General features: G+C 67.6%; 2 protein-coding genes across 2 annotated transcripts in view; both read right to left on the minus strand.

The window, feature by feature from the left end:
* The window catches only part of TGM2 (transglutaminase 2), an 8,023-nt gene extending 2,718 nt beyond the window's left edge, over positions 1 to 5,305 (minus strand). Inside the window, exons 1-8 of the mRNA XM_026042205.1 lie at positions 5,229 to 5,305; positions 3,656 to 3,835; positions 2,491 to 2,733; positions 1,291 to 1,409; positions 986 to 1,114; positions 737 to 917; positions 205 to 340; positions 26 to 129 (exon numbers count right to left, since the gene is read on the minus strand). Of these exons, the coding sequence (XP_025897990.1) occupies positions 26 to 129; positions 205 to 340; positions 737 to 917; positions 986 to 1,114; positions 1,291 to 1,409; positions 2,491 to 2,733; positions 3,656 to 3,835; positions 5,229 to 5,238 (1,102 nt within the window). The 5' untranslated portion in view covers positions 5,239 to 5,305. The remainder of the gene's footprint in view (positions 1 to 25; positions 130 to 204; positions 341 to 736; positions 918 to 985; positions 1,115 to 1,290; positions 1,410 to 2,490; positions 2,734 to 3,655; positions 3,836 to 5,228) is intronic.
* A 4,910-nt stretch (positions 5,306 to 10,215) lies between these two features.
* Positions 10,216 to 10,668, minus strand: part of KIAA1755 (KIAA1755 ortholog) — a 7,933-nt gene continuing 7,480 nt past the window's right edge. Inside the window, 2 exon segments of the mRNA XM_026041970.1 lie at positions 10,216 to 10,412; positions 10,415 to 10,445. Of these exon segments, the coding sequence (XP_025897755.1) occupies positions 10,216 to 10,412; positions 10,415 to 10,445 (228 nt within the window).

A 10,668-nucleotide genomic window follows, 5' to 3' on the forward strand; every position in this document is an offset into this window, starting at 1 on the left:
GCGCGGCCCCGGCGCCCGCTCCTACCCTCGCTCCGCTCCTGCGGCGTCGGGTCCAGCGCCTGCCAGCCCTCGTAGCCGGGCGCCAGGTCGGGCCGGCGCATCCAGCCCTCCACCCAGCAGTGGTAGTTCCTGTGGCAGAGCGGGGCCGGTGGGTGCCGCGCGGCCGCCCTGCGCCCCGGCCCCGCGCCACGCGCCGCCACTCACCAGATGGAGTCCTTGGAGCGCCGCTCCGCCTCGCCCGTCTCGCTCAGGTACCGGTCGATGACCAGGTTGCCGTTGGTGTCATGGGCGGAGTTGTAGTTGGTGACCACGCGGCTGGGGATGCCCAGGCAGCGCAGCACTGCGGGCACGGGGCGTGAGGCCGCCGCGGCACCAAGTGGCACCGCGCGGCACCGTGTTGCACAGCACGGCAGTGCATGGCGCCATGTGGCACCATGCAGCGCTGTGCAGCATCGGGTGGGACCACATGGCACCACGCGGCACCGCGGCTCCTGGAGCCCAGCGCACCCCCCTGCCCTCCCGCAGCGCGTCCCGTGCTCAGAGCCGCACTGCRAGGGGTCCCTGTAGGACACCCTGCTAGGGGCCCTGTCCCCAGGGCCACCCGCATCTTGGCCTCGGCCTCTGCCCACCCTGGCCCTGTTGTCCCCAGCCCTATGAAGGGCAGTGCCCCCAGGGCATTTGGAGCAGCCGCCCCATCCCCGTTCCCATCCCCGTCCCCATCGCCATGTCTCCTCACCCGTGCAGGCCACGGCCGCGAACACCCAGCACTGGCCGTACTTGACCGGCTGGCAGCCCAGCTTCTTCCAGCGCCGCAGGATGTCCACGCTGCCCATCCAGGCCATGGGGCTGGTGCCGTCCTCGTAGCAGTTGTCCCAGCGCCCGGCCAGCACGCCGCGGTCCTCGTCGTTGCAGTTCACCTGGGGGACGCGTGCGGCCGTGGCGCAGGGCTYGGTGCTGCCGCCGCCACCCGGCGCCGTGCACTCACCATGGCGCTCACCACGCGGCACACGTAGGCCGCGTCCCCGCGCCGYGAGCAGTCCCGGTCCTGGTCCCGCAGGAACTTGGGGTTGGTGTCCAGCAGCTTGAGGCAGATGGCCAGGACGTCGTCCTCGAACTGGGGCAGGCGGCTGTGTGAGCAGCGGGCGGCCCGGGCAGGGGCAGCCGCGTGCCCTGGCACCGTGTCCCCTCCCCTGCGGCCCCCTTGCCCTCTGGGGACAGGCGCAGGGCGCTGTGCACAAGGGAGCCCTCCCTGGTGGGGACACGGGGACAGGACGGGTCCATGCGCATCACCTGGCCGAAGTTCCAGGGGGTGGCAGTGATGTAGTCCCGAGYGCCCTGGTAGATGAGGCCCTGCTGCGACAGCACGTACTCGCTGCGCTCATCCTCGTCCCGGAGGAAGACCGTGTCCTCTGCGGGGACAGGCACAAGAACCCGCTGGGGACGGGGACTGGCCCGGCATGGGAACGAGGGGGAGCAGGGGGTGGGGACGGGATAGGGAAGCTGCCCACGCAACCCGCCAGCGCTGCCCCTGCCCCAGATGTCACCCCCCAGCGCCACCTCCCTGGGCTGGGGACAGGCCAGGAAACCGCAGCAATTCCATGAAAAAATGCGGTGGGAAATGAAGCAAGAGGAGCAAAGGGCCAGGATTGCTCCCCTCTGGAAAGGATTTCAGCCGAGCTGGGCTGAACCAGCGTGACCCTTGCCCAGAGCTTTTGTTTYTGCTTTCCATTTATTATTGTTTCTCCCCCCATTACTTCCCTTCTACTCCATGGAGCTGGGTTTTCCCAGGAGTGGAAACCTCTCAGGGAAACAGCAAGAAACGCAGAGCACCGGGAGCCGGCTGGGAAGGCCCCTAAAAGCCCTGCTGCTCACAGAGGTCACAGCGAGAAAGAGGCCCCTTTACTGGAAGCAGCTTGGCAGGGAAAGCGCCTGTGTGCCGACATGTGTGCGTATACGTGTGCGCCAGCGCCGCTTCCCAGCCCTTATCTCTGCGCCCCCGGCACAGCGCGCTCCGCTCGCCGCCAGGAAATTCCAGCTTGGAGCAAACACGTCTGCAGCGGGGACAGCGCGGGGACAACATGGGGACAACATAGGGACAGCGCGGGGACAACGTGGGGCCAACGTGGGGACAGCGCGGGGATACGTGGGGACAACACGGGGACAGCACGGGGATACGTGGGGACAGCGCAGGGACAATGTGGGGACAACGTGGGGACAGCGCGGGGACAGCACGGGCACAATGCGGGGACAACGCAGGGACAACGTGGGGACAGCGCGGGGACAATGTGGGGACAACGTGGGGACAACGTGGGGACAGCGCGGGCACAATGCGGGGACAGCGCGGGGACAACGTGGGGACAGCGCGGGGACAGCGCGGGCACAATGCGGGGACAGCGCGGGGACAACGTGGGGACAGCGCGGGGACAGCGCCGGGGCTCCCATGCGGGGTGGGCAGCTCACACCCCCTGGGCGGGCGGGCGACCCTCTCACCTGGGTGCCAGGGGTTGAAGAGCAGCACGAAGTCGCCCAGGCTGAAGCTGGTGCCCTGGTAGTCGGTGGCGGCCTCGAGCGTGAGGCGGTAGTGGCCGATGCGGGCGGCGGGCGGCGAGCAGAGCGAGAGCGAGAGCGAGGCGCCGTCCTGCTCCTGCAGCACCGCGCTCCAGCTCGACTCCTCGGGGCAGTCGCTCAGCGCAAAGTGGCACTTGGTGCCCGAGCTCTCCGAGGGGCAGGGTCCTGCCGGGCACGGTGCTGTCAGTGCCCTCRGCTCCGCGTGGCTGCACCCGACGCGTCCGTGCTGCAATCTGGGCCCATGGTGGGCAGCGAGGACAGGGGCTGCATGCCGGGGTCCCCATGGGCAGGGGCTGGATGGTGACACCCACCCTAGGCTGGAACCGTAGCCGGAACCCTGTGACCGGGTGACCTGGAGGCAGCAGCGCAGGGAGAGGGGCCCTTCCCGGGACGCGGCACCGGAGCAGCCCTTTGCAGCAGGGCACTCTGCGGAGCTGGCCCATCGTGAACCATGGCCCCATGTGCCCTGCGCATCCTGGGCACCCCGCATACACCATGCATCCCAAGCACCKTGTGCACCCCATGCATCCTGTGCATCCCAGGCACCCCATACACCTCGGGCACCCCATGCATCCTGCACATCCTGGGCACCCTGCACATCCCGCATGCCCCATGCATCCCAAGCACCTTGTGCATCCTGCACATCCTGGGTACTCTGCACATCCCAGGCACCCTGCACATCCCACCCATCCCAAGGGTGCTGGAAGCCTGACAGAACTCGGCGCAGGCTTGAGCACTGCCACGAGCACCCCAYGTTTTGTCATTACAACAGCACCATGGGGCTGGGCCGGCGCGGGGGCTCAGTGGCCACAGGGCTCAGTGGTGGCCAGGCCACCTGCACGCGGCCCCCGGCGCCCGCCAGGCCCAGCCCTGCAGCCACCCGCGACTCATGAGCTCATGAGCGTGACACAGCGTCTCCCCTGCCCACGCAGCGGGGCCAGCAAAGCGGCTGGGGAGGCACYGGCTGCGGCTCCCGCCCGGCCCCGCCGCCCACGGCCGCGGCCTGGGTGGCTCCGCTGGTGCCACTGCTTTAAAAATACCCGCGCTATTTTTGCCGGCGCGCCGGGCGGGAGCGCGGGGCACCCACCTGTCTCCACGTTGAAGGAGAGCTTGTCCAGCCCCTCCTCGTAGCCGCGGCCGGCGAAGTGCAGCGTGAGGCCGAAGGGCTGTCCGCGGCGCACCACGAGCTGCCGGCAGCCCATGGCTGCCGTGCGGTGCTGCCGCCCGTTGCTCTCGCACTGCAGGTCGCAGGTCTCCAGCACCAGCTCTGCGGGGTGGCATCGCCTGAGCCCCGCGGCACGGGGACTCAGTGGGTGCCCGGGCTCGGCCCGCCGGAGCTGGCACTGGGCATCCCCCGTGTCTCCCCGGGCAGAGCCCCGTGCTTGGGGACAGCGCGTGGGGACGGCGGCAGCAGGACGGGCTGTGCTGGGAGGTGCTGCAGGGGCTGCCCCGGGCGGCTGCTCCCTGTGCCCATGTCACGGGCCACCCGGCGCCCAGCTCCGCTGKGGGGTCCTGTGCGGGGTCACAGTGAGTTTGGTCCCCCCATGTCCCTGCAAGGAGCATCTCCGAGCTCTGGGCATCCTGCGGCTCTTTGTGGCACCTGGTCAGGCTGAGCAGGAGCTTCCCAGGCCCTTCAGCTGCCTGGTGGCTGTGCCAGGGGCAGAGGCCGACAGGGGCATGTCAGTCCCTGGGCTCGGGCATCGCTCTGCCCGCTCCAGCCCTGCCATGGCCCACAGGAGCAGAGCGGTGCACCTGCTGCAGGGGCCGCATTGGAACAGTCCAGTGCCCTGCAGCACAGTGCCATGCCCTGCAGTGCKGTGCAGTGCGGTGCAGTGCAGTGCCCTCAGGCCTGTCCAGCCACCCGTGAACGCAGCCAGACGGATTAACTGCGGCTCCAGGCAGGAGCTTTAGCGTGGGGAGCCCAGAGCGCGCTCAGCACCCGCCGGTGCCAGGGCGGGCGCGGGGCCGTCTCCGTCCTGCCCCTGGGCACTGTGGCTGCCCGGCCCTCCCGGTGCAGCCGCGTGCGCGCAGCAGAGCCAGCGCCGGCCCCGGGGCCGTGGGGGATACAGGGGGGCCGGGCGGCACTGGGGCTGTTTGCCCAGCGTCAAGGATGRGGCTGCCCCGGCAGGTCCCAGAGCGTGGGCACAGACGGGACCTTGTCCTCTGGCAGCACCGCATGCCCAGCACCATCCTGCACCAACAGCCGCTTGACAGCGGCATTTAACACAGGCTGGGGCATCTTTGCTCCAGGGTTATGAGGAGCGGCGGCACAGAGCCATGTAGCCCTGGAGAAATCTTTCTGGTTTTGTTTGTGGAAAAGATCCTTCAGCTCTGGGCAAGAGGCCGGGTGCCTGCTGCTCCCTGCCCGCCTGCCAGCACCGGCTCCCAGGCAGCTCCAAGCGCTTTAAATAGCCCAAAACGTCACTCTGCAATCGCAGCCGGGACTGGGAGCGCAGCCCGCCAAGCCGCACGTCCCCCACGAGCCTGAGCTCCAGCACTTCACGTTCGCCCGGCTTTGCAGCGCAGCCGCCCCGACCCGTGCACACCCCGGCGCGGAGCAGCGCCCGGACACCCGGCGGCCGCCGCGGCCGCCCCGCGCTGCAGGTGCCGGGGACGGGGCTGGGGGCAGGCGTGGGGCGCTGGTGGCAATGCACTCCTACCTTCAGCCATGGTGGGAGCTGCGCGGGGCCGTGGGCGCGTGGGGCGCGTGGGGCTCGGAGCGTCCCTGCCGCGTGTCCCTCCCCGCCGCTCGCCGCTTTTATAGCGGAGGCTGCTCACACCCCCGGCYGGGGGGCGCGGCGGCACCGCCAGGGAAAACAAAGTTTCCAGGAAACCCAGTGCTTGGGTCCCACCTATCTAAAAAAACAAGTGAAAAGCGGCGGCGTGGGCCAAGCTGCGGGCTGGGCGTGCAGGGACGCGGGGACCTGGGGACACTTGCGTGCCACCGGGTGCCACCCGCCCTGCASTCCCCCCCGGCGGGCAGCTGCGGACCCTGGGAGCGGGCAGGGAGGCAGCCGGAGGCGGAGGGGGCGGCGCGGGGCCCGCGAATGCTTTCTCCATATAAAGTTTTCTCCCTTATCTCTGTGCCCTTCTGGCACGGGCTGTGGCTGCCTCCGCGCTGGAGCAGCTCGGCGCCTTCCCGTCAGTGGTCCGGGGGCTGCGCTGGGCAGGCAGCGCGGCCAGGCCGGGGCCGCGGGATGCTCCCTTTCCAGCCCTGCTGCTCCCAAGGGCGGCTCGAGGTCCCGGGGCTCGGGGAGCAGCGGGCAGCCCTGCTGCGTGGCCGGGAGCCCCAGCCGGGGGACACTGCGGCACCGGGGTGCTCAGGGTGCACAGGGAGCTGCGCTGAGCCCTGCGGGGCACCCTGGTGTCACACTGGGCACGTGCTGGGGACACGGAGGGGCTGCGTCCTGAYGGGCTCGTGCTGGGAAGCGCAGGTGTGACATCCTGCTGTGCACGTGCCAGGGACACAGAGGTGCTGGCAGCTTCCCTGGATCCCCCGCAGCGCTGGCACTGCCTGCGGGGGCAGAGGAGTCGCCAGGGAGTTGGCAGCGTCACCTGGCAGCATCGAGGCAGCCGTGGCCAAAGCCTTTGGGGTCCTTTAGCAGCACGTTGCTGCAGGAGGAGCGCGAGGGACACAGAGGACGCTGGGGATGCCCTGGCTCCCCCGAGCCAGCCGTGGTGCCCGCGGTGCCCGACGCTGCCAGCAGCGTGTGGGGAGGCGGCTGCAGGGCCCATCAGCCACATCAGGGCCTCAGCACGAGGCTCCTTGTGCTCCAGGCACCGCGAGAGCCGCTCGTTTGCCCTAGTGCTGGTGCCGGGGCAGTGCCCGCTCTGTGCCGGGTGCCGCTCCGGCCCGGCTGCCCGGGKCCCCGTGCCGGCCGGGCTGTTTGCGCCGCCGGGCGGGTACCTGGGGCCGGGCCGGCCAGGGCAGCCCTGACTCAGGTCCTGCGCAGACAGACAAACAAGTCATGAAAGGGGTCAGTGTCCGGGGCCGGCCGCGGGGCTGAATCAGCCGTGGGTGGATCCCCTGCCGCGGTCCCGGCGGCGAGGGGGGTTCCCGGCCCCTGGCACCGCAGGGCTCGGAGCCCTGGGAGGGCCGCAGCAGGGACGGGGTGGACGGGACCCCGAGGTGCCCTAGTCCCATGGCAGGGTCAGCCGGAGCGCCGGGGCTGAGCATCTCCAGAGCAGGGCACTCCCGTGCCCCCGGGCTGCCCGCTCCCGTTTTGGGTGAAGCGTCCCGTGCTTCAGTCTGCGGCCACCACCTCGTCCTCCCTCTTGTCCCTGGCTCGACCTGCTGGTAACGCTTCCCGAAGCCCYCCAGGGCACCGCGGGCCCTCCTGGCCGCAGGGGCACCTTGTTGTCCAGCAGGATGCCTGGGTCCTTCCCWGCGGAGCTGCTGGGTCACCCCCAGCCTCGCGGGGTGGTTCCTCCCAGGCTCGGGCAGTGCTGGAGGAGGCGGCTGCTGGGTCCTGCTCCTGGAGCCCTGACAAATATTTCTGCTTCCCAGAATAAGGAGACACTCGCTCCAACTCCGGCCGGTGCCGGGCCCGGCTCCGCTCCCCGTGCGGCTCCCTCTGGATGGCGGCGCAGCCCGGGGGCACCAGCCGCAGCGGGGCTCCGTGCCGGCAAAGTGGCACCAGCGAAACAACAGCGCAGCGACAATGCAACAACAATGCAACAACAATGCAACAACAATGYAACAACAACGTAACAACAATGTATCGGCAAAGCAGGAACAATGCAACAACAGTGTAGCAACAACACAGCAACAATGTACCGGCAAAACATCCTCAATGTGTCTTCAAAGTAGGAACAACGTAACAAGAGTTGCATCAATGCAACAACAACGTAACCACAATGTAGTGTCAAAGTAGCAACAATGTAACAACAATGTAACCACAATGTATTCTCAAAGTAGCAACAATGTAACAACAATGTAACCACAATGTATTCTCAAAGTAGCAACAACGTAACTACAATGTGATGTCAAAGTAGCAACAACGTAACAATACAACAACAATGTATTGGCAAAGAAAGCTCAAAGTATCAGCAATGTATCGGCGGTGTAAGGACAATGGAGCGACATTGTGCTGCCCCGCACCAGCGGCGTTCCCCGGAGGCAGCAGCGACGTGCTGGGATGCGGCAGCCGGCAGCGCCAGCGGCACCGGCAGCGAGGGCCGGCGGGCAGCTCGGCTCCCCGCGCCGCTGGGCCCAACCCGGACCCGGAGCCACCGCGGCGCCGCTCCCGGCTCCCCCGAGCTCGGCCGAGGGCGGCGCCAGGAGCCCAGTCAAGCAGGTGCCCTCACCTGTGGCGAGCAGAGAASCACAACCGGCTTCTCGGGAAACCCTGGGGCCCAGAGCGACACGAGAAGAGATTGAAAGAAGAGCTCATGGTTTCCCGGCTTTGTGCTTAGGCCAAGCCTGGCCATTTTATTTAAAAGCAGCAGAAACTCAGACCTTACTCACACCCTTCATTTGTTTATCTTGGGGAGAGCAGAGGGGATGGGGGGGTGTCCTGGCCGTGGGGGCTTGGGACTGGTCCGGGATTGGTTTGGGAGCAGGTCGGGATGTCCCGACCCTCAGGCTGGGACGAGTCCTGCTGGTGATGGGAGCCTCTGGGCCCACCAGGGCTCAGGAGCGGGTGCACTGGGATGACCAGGAGGGGGGACAGGGTGCACCAGGACTGGGGGGCTGGAAGCAGCACCGCAGCCCTGGCCCGGGGGCACCCACTGGGACCACTGGCGAAAACTGCACTTCGTCAATCTGACAGGAGCCRAATTCCAGCCTTCAAGAGTCACTTCCAAGCAGTTCCCTGGAAAAGGAAAAGGCCCTTCCTCCCCGCCAAGGTGGTCRATGTGCCTTCAGAACAGCTTTTCCACCGTAATCTGAGACTCGTGTGGATTTCGACAGCAGTTCCCAGGAACTGGGGGGAGAAGAGGTCTCTTCCCCAGGTCTTGGCTCTGACCTGCAGCAATACGTAAGTGCAGAGCAGCTGTTTGCAGGGCCGCAGGTGCTCCCCGCGGCCCTGGAGCGGCTCCGTGCCCGGCCGGGCTCCAAGCGCAGCTCCAAGCAYGGCTCCAAGCATGGCTCCATGCCCGGCCGGGCCGCCCGGAGCAGCAGCGGCGCCGGCTGCGGCGCGGGGGCTCCAGCCCCTTCCCGGCTCCGGGCCCCGCTCGCCCCCCGCGCTGCTTCTCCCCGGGCGCCTGCACGGGAGGAGCTTTCYCTGCCCTGCAAAAGGGGAATCTTCCCTGGGCTCCGGGGCTGGGGACTATCCSGCACCCTGCGCGGCCGCTTGGGCAGCGCTGGGGACGGCCGGGGCTGGGTCCTGCTCCTGGAGCCCTGACAAATGTTTCTGCCTTTCTGGGATAAAGAGACATTGATTAACTCCCATRCTTGCCTCGTTGGAAAGGTTATAGCTTAATTGGGCAGATGGAGCACCATAAATCAGGGCCTGGAGGAGCGAGTAGATAAGAGTTTTGCAGGATGTTGCAAAAACGCATCTTGGTGGGATCCRTCCAGCTGAGCCCGTGCAGCGCTGGGTGCTGCGGGACAGTGGGAGCCGGGAGCAGACAGGTCACCCTTCTGGGACGAGTAAATCACGGGGCTTTTCAAAATATTTATATTCTTTTGGAAACCAGAGAAAAACAGGAAATCCATCRTTTGTTTTATGCAGAAGAAATGATTTCAACTGTATTTTGGAATATTATTTATTCCATTTCTCCGTAGGAAGTGCTACTCCTCTCAAAGCAATAGGCATAGGGAATCAGCAACGCACTAGGTTGCTCCTGTGGTAATCCTGGGCAAGGGAAACACCTGGGAATTGATGAGGACTTTTACTCACAGCTGGGGAGAGGTTTCATTTCTCACATCAGGTGAGGGATAAATGTGATCCCAGGCCTGGGCCTGCCCCCACAGGAGCCCAGAGAGGTGGTGGGAAGGATGGATCCCGAATGGACYGAGCAGAATGGGTGGTTTCTCTGCATGCCGACAGCTCTGCAGTGTGGCCACCCTGGCTCCACGCAGGAGACGTTCACCCGGTGCCGCCGCGGTGAGAAGAGGTGTCACCCAGGGGCTCTTGTGCCGGGCGACTCCCAGCGGTGAGGACCATCTCGTGTCTCCTTCTAGCTCCGGTTTATCGAACAGCTCTAGTCTTAGTACCTGGCTACTTGTAGCTTCTAGAGCGGGGGGCTGGCGGGGGGACCGGCTCCCAGGGAGCYGCTGCACAACCCGCTCTGCGGCCCCGTGAGCCCCGTGGGCAGCAGGAGCCGGCTGCAGGGCCCAGGATGAGGTGTGCACGYCAGGGAGCCCCTGCACGGCAGCCGTCCCCTGCGCCCTGCCCTGCCCGGCCCGGCGGGGACCTCGCCCGGGTTTGTCGTGGCCAGCGAGGTCAGTGCAGCCGCGACGCGCCCGGTGCTGCCCCCGGGGCAGGGGCTGTCGTGGGGCCTGTGAACGGGGCAGGGCCGAGGGCGGCGGCTGCCTGCACCCCGGGCCCGTGCAACCGGCTGCGGTGACGCTCGCCCCGGGGAAGGGCCTTTGTGCAGCGGCTGCTCCGCGCTCAGCCTGTCCCTGTGTCCCCAAGGGGCTCCGCAATGCAGAGCGATGGGGCCGCTGCTGGTGCCCGTGGCCCCGGGCAGTGCTTGGGGGCCTCACAGGGTGCCCGTGGCAGCAGGGTCCCCTCTGAGCGGCCTCTCCAGGTAGAGGATGCGTGGGGGCTTGGTGGGGGTGGCGGGCGGCTCGCGCGGGGCCGGGCTCTCCTCGGCCGACGCGTGCGAGTCCGAGTCCTCCGAGGAGAGGCTGCTCCAGCTGGACACCTGGAAGTACTGGGTGGCCTCGGGGGGTGGGCGGCGGGCGCGGGCGGCCGCCTGGGTCCCATGGGCTGTGCGCTGGGTGTCACTGCAAGGGGACGGCTGCTCCACACTGAGGGGCTGCCCCGGGGCAGTCTGACCTGGGCTCCCTCCGTCCCTGGGACAGGCTGTGCCCCCGGGGCCGGGGGGAGAGATGGTGCGAGCGGCGTCGCCTTCCTGCACCCCCCTGGTCTGGTTTGGGGGTGATGCCCGTGGGGAGGTGGCACCGGCCTCGGCGACCCCCTGCTCACCCGC

The sequence above is a fragment of the Nothoprocta perdicaria genome, unplaced genomic scaffold (assembly GCF_003342845.1).
Source record: "Nothoprocta perdicaria isolate Ctin4 unplaced genomic scaffold, notPer1 scaffold_3, whole genome shotgun sequence".
NCBI classification, from domain to species: Eukaryota; Metazoa; Chordata; class Aves; order Tinamiformes; family Tinamidae; genus Nothoprocta; species Nothoprocta perdicaria.